Source organism: Amblyraja radiata, chromosome 9 (genome assembly GCF_010909765.2).
Source record: "Amblyraja radiata isolate CabotCenter1 chromosome 9, sAmbRad1.1.pri, whole genome shotgun sequence".
Lineage (NCBI taxonomy): Eukaryota > Metazoa > Chordata > Chondrichthyes > Rajiformes > Rajidae > Amblyraja > Amblyraja radiata.
In genome coordinates this window covers 34,995,160-35,016,112 of record NC_045964.1, presented here as the reverse complement: position 1 = coordinate 35,016,112, position 20,953 = coordinate 34,995,160, and the positions used below count along the sequence as shown (strand labels likewise).

General features: G+C 40.0%; 1 protein-coding gene and 1 long non-coding RNA gene across 6 annotated transcripts in view; one reads left to right on the top strand and one right to left on the bottom strand.

The window, feature by feature from the left end:
* The window catches only part of npas3 (neuronal PAS domain protein 3), an 831,055-nt gene extending 817,172 nt beyond the window's left edge, over positions 1 to 13,883 (bottom strand). For 2 of the 5 annotated variants that reach the window (XM_033027104.1, XM_033027103.1), the window contains exons 1-2: positions 13,324 to 13,883; positions 9,356 to 9,394 (exon numbers count right to left, since the gene is read on the bottom strand). In XM_033027104.1, coding sequence (XP_032882995.1) covers positions 9,356 to 9,394; positions 13,324 to 13,469 — 185 coding nt within the window. In that variant the 5' untranslated portion in view covers positions 13,470 to 13,883. Of the gene's footprint in view, positions 1 to 9,355; positions 9,395 to 10,368; positions 10,490 to 10,726; positions 10,985 to 13,323 lie in introns of those variants that run through there. The other 3 variants (XM_033027107.1, XM_033027105.1, XM_033027106.1) reach the window with 3 other exon arrangements.
* Positions 9,993 to 10,966, top strand: LOC116976962. The gene is made up of 2 exons (XR_004413081.1): positions 9,993 to 10,120; positions 10,480 to 10,966. It is a non-coding gene; the product is annotated as an uncharacterized LOC116976962 (long non-coding RNA).
* Positions 13,884 to 20,953: the final 7,070 nt, after the last annotated feature.

The following is a 20,953-nucleotide window of genomic DNA, read 5'->3' as shown; positions in this document are numbered from 1 at the left end:
CTTCCTGACAGAGAGAAAGCAGCATGTGAGGCTGGGAAAGCACATCTCGGAACCGCAGACCCTCAGCATAGGAGCACCGCAAGGCTGCATATTCTCCCATCTCCATTACTCTCTCTACACCAACTACTGCACCTCCACAGACTCCTCTGTCAAGCTTCTCAAGTTTGCGGACGACACAACCCTGATTGGACTGATCCAAGATGGGGAGGAATCTGCCTACAGACAGGAAGCGACACAGCTGGCGTCCTGGTGCCTTCGTAACAACCTGGAGCTCAATGTTCGTAAGACGGTGGAATTGATAGTAGACATCAGGAGAGCTCCCCCCCCACCCCCACCCCCCTCCCCCCACTCACCATCAACAACACCACAGTCACATCTGTGGAGTCCTTCAAGTTCCCTGGAACCATCATCTCCGAGGACCTTAAATGGGGGGCCACCATCGATTCCACAGTTAAAAAGGCACAACAGAGGATGTACTTTCTACGGCAGCTGAAGAAACACAATCTGCCACAGGCAATGATGGTCCAATTCTATACTGTCATCGTAGAGTCTGTCCTCACCTTCTCCATCTGGTCTAGTTTGGCTCAGCCACCAAGCACGACATCCGGAGGCTGTAGCGAATCATTCGATCAGCTGAGACGGTTGTTGGCTGCAACCTTCCCCCCCCCCCCCATTGACGAACTGTACACTACAAGGGCCAGGAAGTGAGCGGGTAAGATCATCTCTGACCCCTCTCATCCTGGCAACAAACTATTTGAAGTACTTCCCTGTTGGGCCTTTTTGCTGCCACCTCAGAAAGATTGCAACCTACAAAATTTACTGCAACCTAAGAAAGGTGAATCCCTGGGATCTATAGACCTGTGAACATAATATCTGTAGTAGGTAAATTACTGGAGGGAATACCGGGGAATAAGATTCCCAAAAGCTTAAGCTCTCAAATCCAGGCAACATCCTCGCAAATCTTTTATGCACCCTTTCCAGCTGAACAAAATCTTTCCTATAAAAGGGTGACCAAAACACAACACAATACTCTAAAAGTGACCTCACGAATGTCTTGTACAACTGTAACATGACCTTCCAACATCTTTACTCAATATAGACACAAAGTGCTGGAGTAACTCAGTGAGTTAGTCAGCATCTAGGGAGAATGCCTTTCAATCTGAGGGGGGGTCCCGACCCAAAACATCTTCAATCCTTTTTTTCCAAAAATGCTGCCTGACCCGACGGGGTACTCCTGCACTTTAAACCAGCATCTGCAGTTGGTTGTCCCTACTTCTATGCTCAATGCTTTGACTGATGAAGGCCAAATTACTAAGAGTCTTCTTGACCAACCTATTCACTTGTGACACCACTTTCAAGGAGCTATGTACTTGCATTCCTAGATCCCTCTGTACTACAACTCATCAGAACCCTGCCATTCATTGTGTAGGTCCTCCCCTGATTTGACATTACAAAGTGTAACACCTCATAATTCTCTATGTTAAACTCCATTAAGCATTCCTCAGTCCACCTGCCCAATCGATCAAGATCCTGCTGCAAATTTTGACAACCATCTTCATTATCTACAATACCACCCACTTTAGTGTCATCTGCAAATTTACCATTTATGCTTTGTACATTCTCATCCCATTGATATAGATGACAAACAGCAATGGGCCCAGCACCAAAGCCTGAGGCACACCGGTAGTCGCAGGCCTCAGGGTTCCAAAAACAACCATCCACCAACACCCTCTGGTTCAGTACATGAAGCCAATTTTCTACCCAGTCGGCAATCTCTCCTCGATGTGATCTAACTTTCCAGAGCATGTGGAACCATGTCAAATGCCTAGCTGAAATCCATATATACATCTACAGCTCTGCCCTGATCAGCCTTTTCAGTCACATCTTCAAAAAACAGATTTGTGAGATACGATCTCCCACGTACAAAACCATGCTGACTATCCCTAAACAGCCTCTGTACATCTACATGCATGTATATCCAATCCCTCATAATACTCTCTAGTAACCTTCCAACCACGAATGTTGGACTCACTGGCCTGTAGTTTGCAGATTTTTCACTGTAGCCCAACATTTATTATCCTCCAGTCTTCCGGGGCGCCTCACCTGTATTTAAAGACGACTCATAAATCTAAGCGAGGGCACCTGCAATTTCCTCTCTAGCTTCCCACAATGTCCTTGGATATATTTGGTCAGGTTCAGGAGTTTTGTCTGCCTTCATACGCATTAGGACCTTCAGCACCTCCTCCACAGTAATACTGACTACCCTCAAGACACTTCCATTGACTGCCCCAAGTTCCCGGTCCTCACTTCTATCTCCATGACAAACACAATGCCATCTAACCTTTGTCATCTAAACGCAGTTAGAAATTAGTAGGTACGATGTTATGGCCATCACGGAGGCATGGGTGAAAGAGGTGACTGTGGCTGACTCGCGACGTCAAACATAGCATAAAATTAATAGAGCAGATATATTATATTGCAAAGATTAGTGGAAAGTTAGAGGATTGGGTGGGAAGCTTTTAAAAACCAACAGGTAACTAAAAAGGCAGCATGGTTTTGTGAAGGGAAGATCTTGCCTGACGAATCTATTGTAATTCTTTAAGGAGGTGAATAGCAGAAAAGGCAAAGGAGAGTTAGTGGATGTCGTTTACCTGGATTTTCAGGCCTTTGATAAAGTGCTGCACGTGAGCTGCTAAAGATGAGACCCCATGGTATTACAGGAAGATACTAGTATGGATAGAACATTGGCTGGATGGCAGAAGGCAAAGAGTGCAAGTACATGGGGCTTTATCCGGTTGGCTGCCAGTGACTACCGGTGTTCCGCAAGGGTCGGTGCTGGGGCCACTATTCTTCACGTTATATATCAATAATTTGGATGAGGGAATTAAAGGCTTTGTGGTCAAGTATGCGGATGATACGAAGATAGGTGATGGGGCAGGTAGTGTAGAGAAAGCAGGGACTCTGCAGAAATACTTGGGACAGGTTGAGAGAGTGTGCAAAGAAAAAGTGGAAGATGGAACACAGTGTGGCATAGTGAGCAGTCATGCATTTTGGTAGTAGGAATAAAGGCGCAGACTCTCTTGTAAATGGGAGAGGATTGCAAAATAAGAGGACATGGGAATACTGGTGTAGGTTTCCCAAAAGGTTAATTTTCAGCAGTACGGAAGGCAAATGCAATGTTAGCATTTATTTCGTGAGGACTAGAATATTAAAACAAAGATGTAATGCTGAGGCTTTATAAGGCACTGGTCAGACATCATTTGGAGTATTGTGAACAGTTTTGGACCCCATATCTGACAAAGGATGTGCTGGTGTTGGAGAGGGACAAGAGGAGGTTTACGAGAATGATCCCGGGGATGACTGGGTCAACATGTTATGAGTGTTTGGTGGTACAGGGCCTGTACTCACTGGAGTTTAGAAGGATGAGGGGGTACCTCATTGAAACTTCCTGAATAGTGAAAGGCCTCGATGGAGTGGATATGTAGAGGATGTTTCCACTAGTGGGAGATCTAGAACCAGAGGGCATAGCCTCAGAATAAAAGGATGTAGCTTTAAAAAGGAGATGAGGAGGAAATTCTTTAGTCAGAGGTTGGTGAATCTGTGGAATTTATTGCCAGATTGCTGTGGAGGCCAAGTCATCGGGAATTTTTAAGGCGGAGATTGACATTGATTAGTAAGGGTGTCATGGGTTATGAGGAAAAGGCAGGAGACTGAGGTCGAGAGGAAAAGATAGATTAGCCATGGTTGAATGGCGGAGTCGTCTCGATGGGCCAACTAGCCTACTTCTGCTCCTATGAACATATTTGTGCCGGTTACTCACACTCCCCCTTGAGAATGTCATGCAGCCACCCAGAGACATTCTGGACCCTTGCACCAGGGAGGCAGCACACCATCCTGGAGTCTCGAATGCTGCTACAGAATCTCCTATCTGCCCCCTGAAGATACCCGAGTAATTGAATTAATTTTGAAATGGGAGTCAAGCTGCAATATAGGAAGATTTTGCAATCGTAGAAGGGTCAATTTTTATTGGTATTTAAAAGGTTGGTAGAGTGAGAGAAATCTAACAGAATCAAAGCTTGAAAGACCAAAGCAATAAATGAAAGAAATACCTACATTTAACACAGAAAACTGTGATGGGTAAGCCAAGAATAAAATCACTAGAATAGAAATCAGCCATTCAGCCTTTCAAATCCATTCCACCTTCAATTAGAGCCACACCGATACAGTCAGTGATTATTACATTCATTACTACATTTGCCTGAACTATAATTTTAAAATTATATAATCTTGTTCAGTACTCCTCACCCAATCCCAGAAGAAATATACTGCAACTTTTACATTCCTCAATTATAAATCTGCAGGCATCTATACTTGATGCATACACAATGATTCTGTTTATTTTAAACAACTCATCATCGGCGGTCACTCGAAACGAGTATGACTGTCCTCTCCATAGGGTCGTCTAATTGTAGGTCTGCAGATGTCTGTAGAGGCCGATCCGCAATCCACACACCTTGGTGCAACGTGGGCAGTAGAGACTTCTCTCTCTCCTTACGGTGCTGTCGCTTTGTCTCTGCGACACGGCGTAGTTCCATTTCGTGAAGTGCAGCTCCTTCCTGCACGGATTTCCTCCAGGAGTGCCTGTCCAGTGCAATGTGCTCCCAGTTGCTTGATGTGGTGTGGAATTTCTTCAGCCTGTTCTTGATGTGTCCTTGAAGTGGTGTTTCTTTGGCCATCCGGAGATCGCCGACCTTCCTTCAATTGAGAGTACAAGATTTGTTTAGGGAGACGTGTATTGGACATGCAGATGACATAGCCAGTCCATTGAAGTTGGTGCTGGTCATGTTGGCTTCCTCCAAAACGCTGATGTTCGTGCGCTTGTCCTCCCAGCTGATCCTCAGAATCTTTTTTAAGGATCTTTGATGGTATTGTTCCAGGGCTCTCAGGTGCCTGCTGTAGGTGGTCCATGACTCGGCTCCATACAACAGGATGGAGAGGACAACGGCTCTGTAGACCAGCAGTTTTGATTGATCCTTTAGGTCTCGGTCTGTAAAGACTTTGACCTTGGCCTTCAACCTACTAAAGTTGAAGAGCCCTCCGTCAGTTCTGTAGAGGATTGGGACCACCTGTGGCAGCTCTTCACCAATGAGGTGAAGTATGGCAGTAATGAAGACGACAAACAGGGTGGGTGCAAGCATGCTTCCCTGTTTGACCCCAGTTTCCACAGTGAAGGGCTCGGAATCAGAGCCGCAGTTGCTGAGCACTGTGACCGACATGCCATCATGTAGAAGCCTCAATATTCTGATGTACTTGTCGTGACACCCATACCTTGATAGTATGCGCCTGGCAGTATACCGAGTCAAAAGCCTTTGTCAGGTCTATGAAGGCCATGTACAAAGGCTGCCTTCGTTCACGGCATTTTTCCTGGAGTTGGCATGCTGTGAATATCATGTCTGCTGTACCAATAAACAAACTATTGTTTGTTTTAATCCTCAATTTGCAATTCAAAATATTTACAAATTGCTGAACTACAAGCTCAATAGAGCATTTGAGATGCTGACGAAAAATAAACTTAAGATTGAAAGTGGAGTGGAAAAACATTGAACAAGAATGGATATAGCAAATCAAGTATCGAAAGAGAAATGATGACAGAGAAAATTGATTTAATTGAAAAAGCTAAAATTAAGACGTGAAAAGAAAAATTGTAAATGTTTAATGTGTTAAAAAACTATAACAATAATTTAGGAGAGTGAGTGCAGTTGAAATGGATCCTTTTCTACACTGTGTGACTGGTTATGAAGTACAGGTCCAGCACAAATTTTACCAGCACCCTTAGTTCCAGAGTTTTGCCAGGTTATCAGTTTCGCCGGACCAACTTAGGTCACAGCCTCATGGGGGCCGAGATACCGGCCCGCAAAGTCGGCCATGGTAGTCGGCAATGAGAATGGATCTGCCGGCTACTGCCAGGACAGTTCCAAAGCCTTGGTTACAGGCGGCAAATTTGACCTGCCGATCAGCCAGGGAAAACCCATTGAAGTTGAAATCAGCTGCCTCACCACATAGGGCCACGTTTTTGGGGTGAATGCCAGGGGTGATTTCAAGTCCGCTCTTGTAATTTTATCCAGATTAAAGGAGGCGCCAGACCACCAGTTGCCGTAAAATCGGTGGTGGACCTGTATATTATTCCCATCAATGTTATCTGTGCATTGTTGGTGTCAATTTTATGTAATGAGTTTAATTACTAATCAACTTGCAATACGGCATTTTCTTGAAATTTAAGCTAAAGTTGACTGCAAGCTGATACTTTCATAAGACCAACATTGGCGCGGTGCGAATGGTCCAGGTTTTGATGATTTACACAGTCATACAGTAGGGAAACTGGCCCTTTGGCCCAACTTGACCACATAGACCAATATGCCCCATTGCATGCGATTGGCCCATTTCCTTCTAAACCTATCCTATCCATGTTCCTGTCCAAATGTCTTTTAAAACATCACGGAGAATATATTTTACGTTACAAATTGCTGGACAGTTTAGCAATCAGTGTGTGTGGTTTTAATGTCATTTTCCTTTACAGTTTATTCAAACTTAATGAATACTTCTAAAAAATGCATGAGCAAAGTTCAGATAATTAATCTGAACTTTACAAAATTTGCTGCATATCTACAATAAACCTCTTAAATAAATAATAGACAACAAGTTCTTCTATTACATTCATTACTACATTTGTCTGTACAATTAATTACTTAGTTATATGCTATTTTTGTTGATTAGTATAGAAAAACAGATTCATTTACACAAAAAGGCATATGCTAACAACTTAATTCCCAAATGGTAATAGCCAAAAATTTCAGATGCCAACAGATGAAAGAAATGTTCAAAACATTCCTATAAAGATGGAAAGTTATCTGATCCAGATGCCATCAGGACTACATGAGGATTGGAACACAGCAAGGTACACACAGGAGGAAGAACTGCAGCACCAGGTTAATCTCATAAAACATAAGGAAAAAAATATGAAATTTCCTGGAACTTAATAACAAAATAGAATATGGATATCAGTGAACTTTACAATCACTTTACAAAACACGCATTGTTTTTTTGAACAGGTTGCACATTGCTCAATCATTTCCTATATGCATTATTTCTTCACATTGCTTTTAAAGTGGTAGATCACTCGAAAATCATTTTTAAAATGTCAAACTGGGTGAAAGCCCTGACTTGTATTTGCATTCTTTAAGGGAACAAAGACAATAAATATTTATTGTTTATTTTAATTTTACTTTGTTGAAACTGGTGTTGAAAAATCTGTATTATGCTTTTTAATTGATTGCAAAAGCTTGCAATATTCTGAAATAGGTTCTATAATACTCATTTTTATTCATTTCACCCACCCCTTCACAGTAACTTATAATTATTTCCGGCAACTCACAACCCCTTCCAGTGCTGCTCTTAATCCACCTGTCAAGTAGGCAAGAAATACTCAGTGTTAAGAACAAAAATTACTAAACATTTTCCCTTTAATGTCTACATATTCTGCTTAGTGCATTCCTGGGATAACTGTACCTAATAAAGAAGCTGCTGCTGGCTTCTAATAATTTGGGTACATGTTTATTTTAAATTAAAGAAATGTATTTTGTTTGTCAATTTAAATGTCAAAAACATCAAAGGTATCACCAATATTAGATGTTTCTCCAACAGTATTATCGATCACTGGAAACCCATTCAAATTTTAATTTAGATTCAAGTTTCAGTACCAGGCAGGCAATATTTCCTTTAGTGCATTTATTTAAATAGACAATTAAAAGTGTCAGAAAAATAACAAAAGATTTAAAATAAAATATTGCAACCGTCTTCTTTCAAAGAAGCTGATATTTATCTCTGCTTGCACACTATTCAAAAACTCTTTTGTTAGATTCTATTACATCTACCGAACAAAAGATGAATTTTGATTTTTCATATTTTCATCTTCAACTTCATCTATCCATCAATGACAGCAATATTGTTGTGTAAAAAATATATATTTACATGTTTCCTGTTTTTGTGATCCAGTGCATACAAGTCTTTAAAAAGGTCCTAGGCATTGAATTCTTCTTAGATTCTGTTCTATTGAAAAATTTATCATGGAAATACGAAACAGTTGACAACAAATAATAATTAAACTGCAGTGTTCAAAAAATAATAAAATATCCATCATATATTGTACTTGCTACTTTATGAATCAAAATAGATAATAATTTAGCATGGACCAACACACAGAATAAATCGAGTCATAAACTTAGGTAAGATCATAAAAAAAAAAACACATGCACCAATTACTGCGCATTATGCTGAATTCAAGAATTAAAATTAGAGGCAAAAACTTCAGATACATTAATTCAATTTAAAGACTAAAGTTAAAGGAACAAAGAACATGAACGCATTTTATCAAATTTTCTCCAGTGTGTAGCAGACCACAATTAGAATACCAAACTACATGGCCAGCAACACTTCTGTGATCCAGACCAGCCCATTTCATTTTGAATAATTACATCTTCCCAGCTGTGAGCAGAACCATTCAAACCAGCTTTTAAAATGACAGCATCAGTGCAAAGAATAAGAAACATCAAATTAAATATATCCTCCTACAACTTCTTTCAAAATTTTAAACCAAGTATTATTTAGTTCCACTCTCAAGTGGTGCAGAATAACAAATCACACTCTTTGATTTACCCTCTCAGAATTCCAAATGGATACAGGTGATAAAAAAAGCACTTATACCAAAGCTATGAAGTTTCTCCTCTAAATTAATTCTATCTTGAAGATTACACTTCCTGATAAATGCATAAAACAGCATGAAAATATACTTCTGTACTCTAGTTGAGAAGATTACTAAGGTTGTCTTGCCACAAAGGCACTTACAAAAATACCACTTCACCAGGAGGGAAAAAAGGCACATTTAGAATAGGCATCTTCAAGCTTTACTGTCAAAGTGAAGCTCTATTGGTCACAATATTGCATTGAATAACACACAATTAACTGGTTTACTATCAAAGGTGCACAAAATAATTTTGTCATAATGTATCAATCATGACATTTTACCATTTTTATTGGCATAGAAAAAAAAGCTTTCTCAAGGTCTAGCCATCTTTTCTCATTCTATAGTGATCATTCTGAATTTGAATCATAAATAAAGTACAAGCCAATTCCATACAGTGATATTTGACTTTGCTATTAATGGTGTCATTGCGCTTTTGAGCTCAATTTATCTAAAATGACAGTATTTTCAGACCACTCTAGGGTCCAAATTTATTAGTGTATTTCTATGTTGCGTTTTTGTCTTAAACAAATCCTCCAATAACCAGACATTTCATACCTTGGCATGACTGAAGCTTGGTAGCAGAATGAAGGTCCTCTGAATAAAGCAGAAAAAATTAACAAAAAAACTTTGAGTTCTTCAGAAGGTCTACTACTAGTACATTTTATGACATTATTTATATGACTGAATAATCCACGTACACTAACCTTCTCTTGAAACCAATTATAATTCAGTTTTAGAGTTTACCTCTTTTTCAAACCGAGGTAAAATAGTTAATATTATCCATCTTTAATTAAAATTGTCATTTCAACATGTGAAGAGCTGTTTTTTAATTTTATGTTTAAATTTGAAAATATGTACTTTAACTACATAGTTTGTATAAACTTTTCCTTGACCTCCTATACCAGAATTTTAAAAATGGAAAGATAATTTGCAAAAGTTTAATATTATTTAAATACTTGGTTGTTAATATCTATACATTAATAAATTATGTTAATATCCATACATTTATCAATTATGTTTTTATTTTAAATGTGTCTGTTTGGCACACATTTTGTTTGTCTGTTAATTTTGCAGTACTCAATTATTTTCTGTTTGTTTATATAAATGTATATTAACCTTCACCTGTAAAAGTCCTATTTCAAAAGCAAGCTCATAAAAAAAAAAACCTTATTTCCAGTTTGGCCTACTCAGCACCGAGCCGGAGAGCAATGGTGGCCTCTTCATACATAGTGTCATAGGCCCTGTCTCTGCAATGTAACGTGGAGAGCTGAGAAAATCAAAGAGTGCGCTTGTTTTCTGATATAAATTGAAGCGGAACAGGTAAAACTGTGAATAAGACTGTAGCTCTTTGCAAGGATGTGTCCTGTCGGTGACGGAAGAAAGGGGGGGTGGTTACAAGCGGCTTTCAAGGCCGGCCACTTACCCCGGCTTTTGGATAAAAGCGCGGGGGAGGGGTGGACAGGTCGTGGTGGCAGTCGGTGGCTGGTAGGTTAAAACCAAACTCGTACCAAAGTAATATGGCACCCAAAAAATAACCCGAATCACACCACAAAAACAACTGTCGTTACCGTTCACGTCTTGAAGGGTCGTGCTGGAAGCCTTGCTTGGTGGGCGCCATGTTTTTCGTCAACCGCTACTTTGCTTTTTTTGTTGTTTGATTTTTGTTTTGCTTTTCCTAGCTGCGGCCCGGTGATATAGTGGGAAAGACACGAATGCTATTTGAGGAAACCCATTGCAGAGTTACGGTTAAGTCCAGTCCAACTGTCTGGCTCCGGCACTGCCAGCCATCAGAGAGAAGTGAGAAGCGCTGTGCACAGAGCACGAGTCGGGGCCAACCAGCATGCCAAGAAAAGTAAAGAGCCTTGGCTGCACCTCAAATAATCCGAAAAAGATTGCATGGCATTAAAGCTGCAAGTGCGAACTCACAACAGCGATGGGCAGCGTCACATCACAGCACTTTCCCGTTGAGCCTCGGCTCCCATTGCGAGAGCAAGTCTTACTGGGTCTCTCCGTGTTTCTTTCCCTCCCCGTCTTTCGTTCGCTCTTTTTCCCAGGGACACATACTGTAACTGGCGCAACTACGCCACTCAGTTGCTGTTTCGTTTACTTTATGGGGTGTAGCTGAGATCTGTACCATACCACCGTATATTAAAGGGATCTTATAAACCAGATTTAAAAGCTTCATTTTATTGTATAATATCAAAGCCATGTGACATTCAAATTATCTATCATTTTGTTCAGAAAAATCGGTTAAAAAATTCATAATAAAAGCCCTACTCGGTCTGGAAATGTCACCTAAGCGTCTTGGCGTGCGTCCCAGCAATTATTGTTCGGTTCCAAAGGAATTTTTGCACCTGGCACGTAATTATTATTACATAGGCCTGATTTTCCTCTTCTCTGTTATTTACACAAATAAATAACAATTGTCTAAATTGGAATTAGCAACTGTTATTGCAAAATATTGATCCAAAGATGCTCTACGATGTGTTGGGGAACTTGCTTTGACGCTATAAATCTGTGTGGAGAGTTGTATCATGCCTTTCGTGGAAATGTATCCAAGTATTAATATAAAGCGTTTCAATTAGTTGCGCAGCCAAAAATATTCGCATTTTAGGATGTGTGAATGCAGATTGGGATTTTTAGATGAATGCCAATATATCAAACCTAACAACTATTAAATTAAACTGCGATTTTCATTAAGCCAACAAACGACAGAAAGCGTTCATCCATAGCAGAAAGATTTAGGTAACTTTATAAATTTGATATTTGTAGTGTTTGAAGAGTTTGAAAAATAAAGTATTCTAGTATTATTTTCTAATCAGCCGCGACGCAAACCTATAAATAAGCAGGTGTGTGGTAATGTTGATGGTGATTTAAAAGATTAGTCCAATTTCTCTTAAATGCGTTTTATAAATATTAACGAACCTATTTATTCGCAAATCCACAATATTTAATGTTTAAAACTTTACATTATAGGCAGTCATTGGGTAATTATGGGAGCGAAAGTACCAAGTTCATTTTGGGGTCCTCGGTGGGAAATCGTCGATGGCTTTTCAACGAGTACAATTTTTAAGGATGATAGACACAAAAAGCTGGAGTAATTTAGCGGGACAGGCAGCATCTCCTTCTCTCCAGAGATGTTGCCTGTCCCGCTGAGTTACTCCAGCTTTTTGTGCCTATCTTCGGTTTAAATCAGCATCTGCAGTTCCTTCCTACACATTTTAAGGATGGTTAGCCAACATTAGAAAGTTAGGGCTTTTCCAAGTTAATGACAACACTGTTGCTGAACTGTTTTAAAAATCTATCTCGTAATCTAAGGGGACGTTTCATAAAGAACTATTTAAATTAAAAAACTCCGAGACAATATCGTATATATTAACTGCCAGGTATTGATTGCTTTAGAACAAAATGACTGGGTAGTGCGAACATAATTCAAATGTTCTCCAAACCTTTCAGCTAATATTAAACTCTTAAACATATTCCAACAAAGTCTGCAGTTATGTGAATTTTTATAAGCAAAACTTTTTTTTTATAAACTCGACTTTAAAGCACGATCGCATGAATCTTCTGTGCATTGATAGTCACATCATATGAACGTGTTTGTCCACTGTCTAACGTGGTTCCAATATAGCCGCTGGTGGACTGTTTTGACATTTTTTAATCCACAAGCAATTTGATAACGCATCGATTGTATTGCACAGTACAGTAAAACTGAAATGCCTCGTGAAATAACGTGAATATTTACATCGGTCCCCAAAATGTGTAATCAATTCTGTGGCCTTCTTCGAACACTGATCAACTAAAACCAAAATAAAAATCACAGGAAAGACATCTAGTGTGAAACTTGCGGGTTTATACTTAATATGCAAATAATTTACGATGATCCCTTGGTAACAACAGAAAAGTATGGACGTGTTGAGTATTTACTGCATTTTCAGTTTCAATTTTTTTTTAGCATTTGTTGAGAATATTTAATATCAGCTACTCTGAAATGTCAGAGATGTCGTGATGTATAAATTAGTTTGATTCGTATTTGTGGTTTTGCCAAATGGACATGAAATTATTTAAATTATGTTTCCATTGTAGGAACTGGACCTTGACTGCCGGAGTATTTTATGTGGTTTATCCCCGGCGTGTTTGTTTCTCTTGCCCTCAGTTAATGAAACGGGACACAATTACAAATGCTTTCAATTATCCCTCTTCCTTTAAAATCCTCACGTTAGTATAAGTGTCCGCACGTTCGCGGGCTGCCGGTGTCAGCCGCCAGATGCATAACCCGTTTCCACCACATGTTGGAAGTAGTATGCCAAAAATAACTTTTATGCAGTTTATTATGGGAAGCGTGTGATAATTTAATCAGACGGTCGTGCAAATGATTATCTCATCCTCCCAGCGCAAAGAGGAATGGCAAACATTCTTGCAAACATTATATATTTAAAAAACACCGAAAGACTGAGTGGGACGTGTATATTATCAAGCAGCCGGAGACTTGACTACGCTGAGGATGTGAGAAAGACACTCACCGTTGCTGGTAAGACATGAGCCCCACGTCCTGGGGTGTCCCATTAGCGGCGGCAGCTCTTCCCACGCCAGGTGCTGCAGTCACCGAACCTCCTCCACCAGTTGCAGCCGCTACTTGTACACTGAAATCCGGAAAAATTCTGATCATCCCCGAACTTGAATCGTCGACGACCAGCTCCACGGTTGCGGCTGACTAAACTGTGGGTTTTCCTTGAGCAGCAAACTGAACTTCAATCCCATTAGTGATAACTTCCACGCGTTGGGGTGTGCTGTCCTTTTTTTAAATCTTTTGTTTTATTTATTTTCTCTTTAAGTTCTGCGGATAGCTAGATAGCATGAGTCGACATGCCAATTTCACACACGGGGGTGGGGAGGTGGGAGGAAATAAAGCAGGGTGGGATGCTTGAGGGGTTTTTGCAGCTATCAAACTTGCTGCAATTTGCCGGGAGAAAGTGAAGACCAACTTGCCCCTCAACTGGAGACAAGCCGCTCGCCGCTGGTTCGCTGGCGGCCGATAGCAATTCTGGCGCGCGGCGCTTCCCTGCCAATCGCATTGCTCGCTGCGCCTCGCGCCCTCCCCCTCCCGGGCAGGGCTGGCCTGGGGCGCGAGGGGACGCGCGTGCGCGCAGTTTGCGACCGTTAGCTGTGGGAACGTCGAGAAGGAGAAAGTGAATCTCGAGCTGGACGAGCCCGGACAGGGCCAGCGCGAGCTGCGCGGCGGCCGGGTGTCCACTGGTGCAAAGCCATTGATGGAAGGCATGAGGCTCCTCACAAGTGCAGCCCCCAACACCTTGATGCACAGATAGATAAGCGATAACACCCTCGTTTTATTGTGCTTTCCAGCGCGATTATTTTTTGTTCTGTCAAACTATTTAAACGCGTTTGTGTGCACGGTGACGATGGTCAAAAGACGGGACCCTTGTCTGAAGAAGGGTTTCGACCCGGAACGTCACCCATTCCTTCTCTCCTGAGATGCTGCCTGTCCCGCTGAGTTACTCCAGCTTTTTGTGTCCACGGTTTAATCCAGCATCTGCAGTTTCTTCCTGCACAAGACGGGACAGTTGTCCGATGCAACCTTTGCTCGTACATTAAGGTGTTCGCGGGAGTGTGTGTGGTTGCCAGTCAAAAGTAACGCAGACCTGTGCGAGCAGACTCGGACAGTCGATTTTTTTACAATAAATACTTGTTAGTTGTCCCGAAAATGCCACAAAAAGGCTTCACGGGATCTGATTTTAGCTTTTTGCCCCAGGTTAACATTGCCGCTGTAGATACGTAACAATGTTACGTGTTCATAATAAAACTATTTATAGGTCTGTGAAATAACATGCATAGATCTCCCATGAGGTGTATAAACGCCAGAGAAATATTGAAGGAATGTGAATTAACTTTGCGTTGCTGGTTTATAGATTAGGGAATCAAATGATTCCAAGCAGAGCTGCCAGAAAGGATGTCAGTGCCAAGCGTCTGTATGGTCCGGTAATCGTTTCGTTACTTTTTACCCCACCAGCCCCTGGTCAGACCACGACTCGTAACCTCCTAAACCCACTTGCCCCATCTGGGTCCTCGTCACGCCAACCACCTCCATCCAATCTGACCGCAGTATTAGATAACATTAAGAGAGGCATAGAGATAATGATCAGTCTTTTCCTCCATAGTGTGGATGTTAAATACCAAAGGACATAGGTTCACAGTGACAGTGGGGGGAGGGAGTTTAAAAAGATCAATGAAATTCATTTTATTTCATCGCAGTTGGGTCCCTAGAACGCGTGTCCAGAGGAACTGCTGAAACAGGTAAGATTGCAACGTTTAAAAGCCATTTCGACATGAAGACGCGAATGGACAGGGAGACATATGGACCTTGTGCAGGCAAATAAGATTAATTTCGGGTGGCATCGTGGTCAGTGCAAACATTGTGGGCTGAATTACCTGTTCCTGTACTGTACGAAAAGTTCAAAATATTCGATGTTTCTGGGCCGTCACAGCTCTCCTTTTTATTCACGAATCACTCCGATCGAACCAGGCACGATTTACTTTCGAATGACAATTGGGTATCTGACTGCTGTTGTTCACAGTAAATACAATAAATCTTTATTACAAACTCGAAACAAACCGAGAACACACGTTGGCTATCGTTTCTTGCAAGCTTCGCATTCGTTCTACTTTCGTTGAATTGTCTTAGGTTATAGTCTGCAATCTCATCAGCACACCAGCCACTGACTGACATACTTGGCTCCACTGTTTTTTTCTTTTTGGCTACTGCGATGGTTCGCGCATCAAAACTTTAATTCAAGGGCGGCATGCTCCCCGAGGTTAGATAATTTCACTTACAGTAAAGTGTTGGATTCTCAGAAACTGCCTGATTCTGAACGTGATCTCGATAAAGCACGACTTTCAGTCCTTTAACTGAGCAGATGCTCAAGTTAATATACTAGGTTATGTTCAATCGGGGAAAAATGTGCTCCGATGTGAATGTTTCAACACATTTTCTTTATTTGTAACGTGATAACGATTCGCAACGTAGTCTATGCATGTTTTTAGGACTATACCTGGCTTAACTCTTTAGGGTTTAAAACTGTTGGAAAGAAGCAAATTTGCCAGTCCGCAAAAAAATCATGAGATCGGAAATCCGCAAACCAGTAACAAAATCATTTTGATTATTGTATCATGTTAGTTATAAAATGTACAAAATGAAATTGTACTTGCGCACAGATAGTTGTGGATCTATTGTCATCAGTCGAATTCGAAAGTTGTGTATCTGTGAAAACATTAGCGCACTGGCAGACCAAAGGCGGAAGAACATTCAATAGGTAGACACAAATTGCTGGAGTAACTCAACGGGTAAAAGGCAGCATCTCTGGAGAGAAGGAATGGGCAACGTTTCGGGTCGAGACCCTTCTTCAGACTCAATAAGTTGGCAACCCCGGGCGAATAGGAAATAACTGTGTTTGCAACATTAAAATTAATGACATTTTGGTTTGTGGTCCCGCAGGAATTGAAAGTAACGAAACATCCTGAATGATCAGATACAGACGATGCACACGGAAGCATGTACCCTATAAACTTTTATTCTATTAAATTCTGTATTTTAATTTGTTATGAATTATCCGCGTTATGACTGGATCTCCCAAAGCTTTGTATATGCCTGTTCTCGCATTAAAAGTTGGGCTGGCAATATGCACAGCGAGCGCAACGCTCCAGGCTGCAAGAGTAGAAGAGCTTCGTCAATTCAGAATCAAAAATCTTCAGTCCATTAACATTAGTAATATGTAGCAGCGGTTTTGTAGCATTACGCATTTTCTGGAGATCTAGGGATGATAAATGCTCGCGGCTTCCCGCTAACACAGACCATCCACGGCGATCACTGCTGTAGTGGGAAAAAGACACAAAGTGCTGGAACGGGTCAGCAAGAAGGGTCGCGATTTAGTTTACTTTCATGTCATTGTTGAGCGATTCGTCCCATTGACGCCGTCCTTACGCACTTACTGCTACGTTACAACTTACTAATTATTAGCGGATCATCTCTTATATGGCACAATATGATCATGCATATGTGCAACCGATCCAACGTTTGTCTCATCTGAGCCAATTAGCACATCCTTAAATCAATGAAAGGCCACACCGGGAAAAATCTTCGTATTTGGCCTTAGGAAGAAGATAATCAAGTCACAATGCAGGAAAAGACTAATTTACATATATCAATTGCACGTGTGGTGGAATTACATTGGGTGCACAAACTGGCGGGACCCCCCCACCCATTGAAATTAAAAATAATAATGTATTGAAAAAAAGTAGACATTGCACTCGACGTCTCCTATTGTATGAGTTGAGGAGTTGGGATCCTATGCCCATGACATTAATAAATGGATTTATTAACGTATAATGGACTGTGATACCGGGTTGGGATCAAAGATAGACAAATTATCGATTACCCACCAAACAAAATTATTTTTTGGTGATTTGGCAATATTTTGTTAACATTATCATTGCTGATAAAATTTCAATAGAAATGTGGTGCTAATATTAACAATGCCGATGATATGTTTCAAATGTATGTGTGCAAGGATAGTTTTCTTATTAACTTAATTAATCTTCTTCACTTGCCCATCACAATGATTTTCCCAAGGGCCCGAGCCATATACAAGTATTTAAATATTACCACCAAATACACGGGGCATACTCGGAACTTCGTCTTAGGAGTCTAAAGAATGGCCTCGACCTGAAACGTCACCCATTCCTTCTCTCCAGAGATGCTGCCTGACCCGCTGAGTTACTCCAGCATTTTGTGTCTACCTTCGATTTAAACCAGCATCTGAAGTTCTTTCCTGCACATTATCTTAGGAGCTGGTCAATTGAATTTCACTCATCTATTAACTAATAGGTGCCAGGTACCTGCACAAGAAAATCAAATATGAACAACAATTGAACTACTCTGAAACGTTCTTGTGATTACAATACCAATTATATTTCTTTTAAACTCTGCTGAAAGCAGTTACACTTCAGTCCAATTACAAAAAGGCAAAGTTAACATGGTAGCAAATATAATATTTTTGTTCTAAATTTGGGAACTGTTATTGTTGGCAATTAACATGTAACAACATCAACACCTGAACTAAAATGAAAGAACTTGAAAGTCCAATGCAGCATTCCAATCTCATAAATCAAGCTGAAATCTTTTGATTTGATATCACAATTACATATTGATAATTATTCTTACTTTACAAAAATGATGCCGGTATCTATAATGTATAATTTAACTATCTGGGATATTTATACATCTTGTTTAACATAATTATTTTGATACATGATTAGACTTTTGTAATTACATTGTTTATAATCTTCTTTACAACTTTTAAATTGCAGGAAAATGGGAATGCTTCAAGACTTCACTTAATACTTCCTTCCACAGTGAGATATACAATCAATTTCAAATGTCATTTTCAAAATTTAATTGGTTGCACCAGAAATTGTGTAACGATATACAACAAAGTACATGGCAAAATTTGTTCTTAAATTCCATTTTAGGGAATTAGTACTTTAGAAGCTTAAGTGAATAAGCAAAACTGAAACCTAAAGGTCAATTATCTGATATTATTTGGATTCATGAGCAATTAACATAATAAAAGAAGCCACCTCATTTGAGATTATCATTTTGTTGTATAGATATATCAATAGAATCAAGACATCCATTTGTGCATACATTTTTATGGAAGCATGATTTTGAATTAAAGATGCAAGAAACTGCAGATGCCAAAATCTTGAGCAAAAAACAAACTGCTGGATGAACTCAGCAGGTCAGGTAGCATCTACAGAGGGAATTGATAGACACTGTTTTGGGTTGGTCCTTTCTTCAGTCTGAAGAAGGGTTCTGACCCAAAACATTGTCTGTCCATTCCCTCCACAGATGCTACCTTACCCACTGAGTTGCACCAGCAGTTTGTTTTTTCCTGTTTGTTACTTTTGAACATACATTTTATTGAAATAAATTGTATAATTTTAACTAACTTTAGTGATAACAATCAAGTTTTCATTTTCAACAGATTAGATCTGGAGGAAAAAGATAATAGTCTTTAAAATAGATAGACTAATAGTGTTGCAACAACTAAAACATAATTGGCATGAAAAATATAGGTTATTAAATTATATGACATGCATTCTATTTTTAACAATAAAAAGTTTAATTAAACAAATTCATTTCTATATCAATCCATACAGTTGCATCATTCATTGACTTTTATTCACTCATTGATGATTAATAAACATACCAAGCTATATCAAGAATGAATGATGGAGAAGGTATCTCATAAATAGTTTTGGTTTCATGCATGTGATAAAAGTGCAAATATACTGTTTAATTTCCACTATTCTGTTACATACAAATACTAGAAAGATATGGGTGTTATCTTTTTGAATTAACTCAAAGTTAAGCTTAATATTAACAGTGAGCATAGCTTTCTACGCAAGATGATATGATTAAGATCAAAAGAATCCGCAAACCAAGATCAGACAGTAAAATCCAGTTTAGATATTAGATTGGTGATTTGTACTCAATGTATGTAAATGGTAACAATAACACCTTTCAGGATGGCAATTAACAATTCCCCAACCAATTTTTAAATGCTTTCATACGAGCCATATTTTTTGAACTGTTGGTGTGCATATGCAATGAGCTGCCAGAAGAGATAGTTGAGGCAGGTACTATGACAATATTTAAAAGGCATTTGGATGAGTATCTGGATAGTAAAGGTTTAGGGGGATATGGTCCTAACATGGGCTGGTGGGACATACTGTATGTAGATGGGTATCTTGGGCAGGTTGGGCCAGTATGACTGACTGAACATTGACTTCTCCAATTTCAGGTAGTCCTTGCTTTCTTCCTCCTTCCCCTCCCCTTCCCAGCTCTCCCACAGCCCACTGTCTCCGCCTCTTCCTTTCTTCTTCCCGCACCCACCACCACGTCAGTCTGAAGAAGGGTTTTGACCCGAAATGTCACCTATTCCTCCACTCCATAGATGCTGCCTCACCCGCTGAGTTTCTCCAGGATTCTTAATGTCAAGATATTTGATTTGTGTTTTTTTCTTTTCCACTCTAACTATTCCCCTTTCATTCAAAATTCTTTGGTTTAATAGTTTTATGGATTATTTTGAACATCCATATTAAAAAATGATTGTTGGTTATTAAGTAATTTCAGATCCACTACACCATATGGATAATTCTTTCTGAAGCTACATATTATTTTGTTCAATTTTGTACTGCCAGGAAATCTGCAAATACCGTTTCCTTCTGGAAATATATTTGCGTAGGTTATGAAATGCATAACATTAAAAGTCATAATTAATTATTTCATCCTGGAGATTGCAATAGCTGAGGTGAACAGTATGAATGTCCAAGGAGGAACCTGATAAATATATGCAGGGGAAAATAATAGAAAGATTTGTTGATGGTGTACAATGGGTAAGATGTGAGAAAGCTTATATGAAGCTGACACACCCAAAAATACTGCCCTTTCATACTTTTTTGTATAATCTCCTTTGATAAATTATTTTGAGTCAGATTGGGGAGAAGGCAGGAACGGGGTACTGATAATGGATGATCAGCCATGATCACATTGATGGCGGTGCTGGCTCGAAGGGCCGAATGACCTACTCCTGCACTTATTGTCTATTGTCTATTATATACTTTGAATCATACTGTCCTTCATCAGTATGTTTAGACACGTCATCAAAGAAGTAAAATGTGGTGGATCAGTGGCGCAGCAATTAGAGCTGTTCCCTCACAGTGCTAGAGACCCGGGTTTGATCCTGACCTCAGGTGCTGTCTGTGTGGAGTTTGCATGTTTCCCCTGTGACTGCTTTGGTTTCCTCTGGGTACTCCAGTTTCCTCCCACATCCCAAGGTTGTGCGGACTTCCAGGTTAGTTAGCCTCTATAAATTGCCCCTAGGGTGTAGGGAGTGGATGAGAAAGTAGGATGGCAGAGAACTAGTGTGAACAGGTGATCAATGGTTGACATGGACTCGGTGGGTTGCTTGCATTTGGCCCATCTCTCTGAAGTGTATTACATAATTTTTCATATATTTTCAGAACATTCACAAATTAATATTTATTTTACATAATGAGCATGTCACATGGGGCATT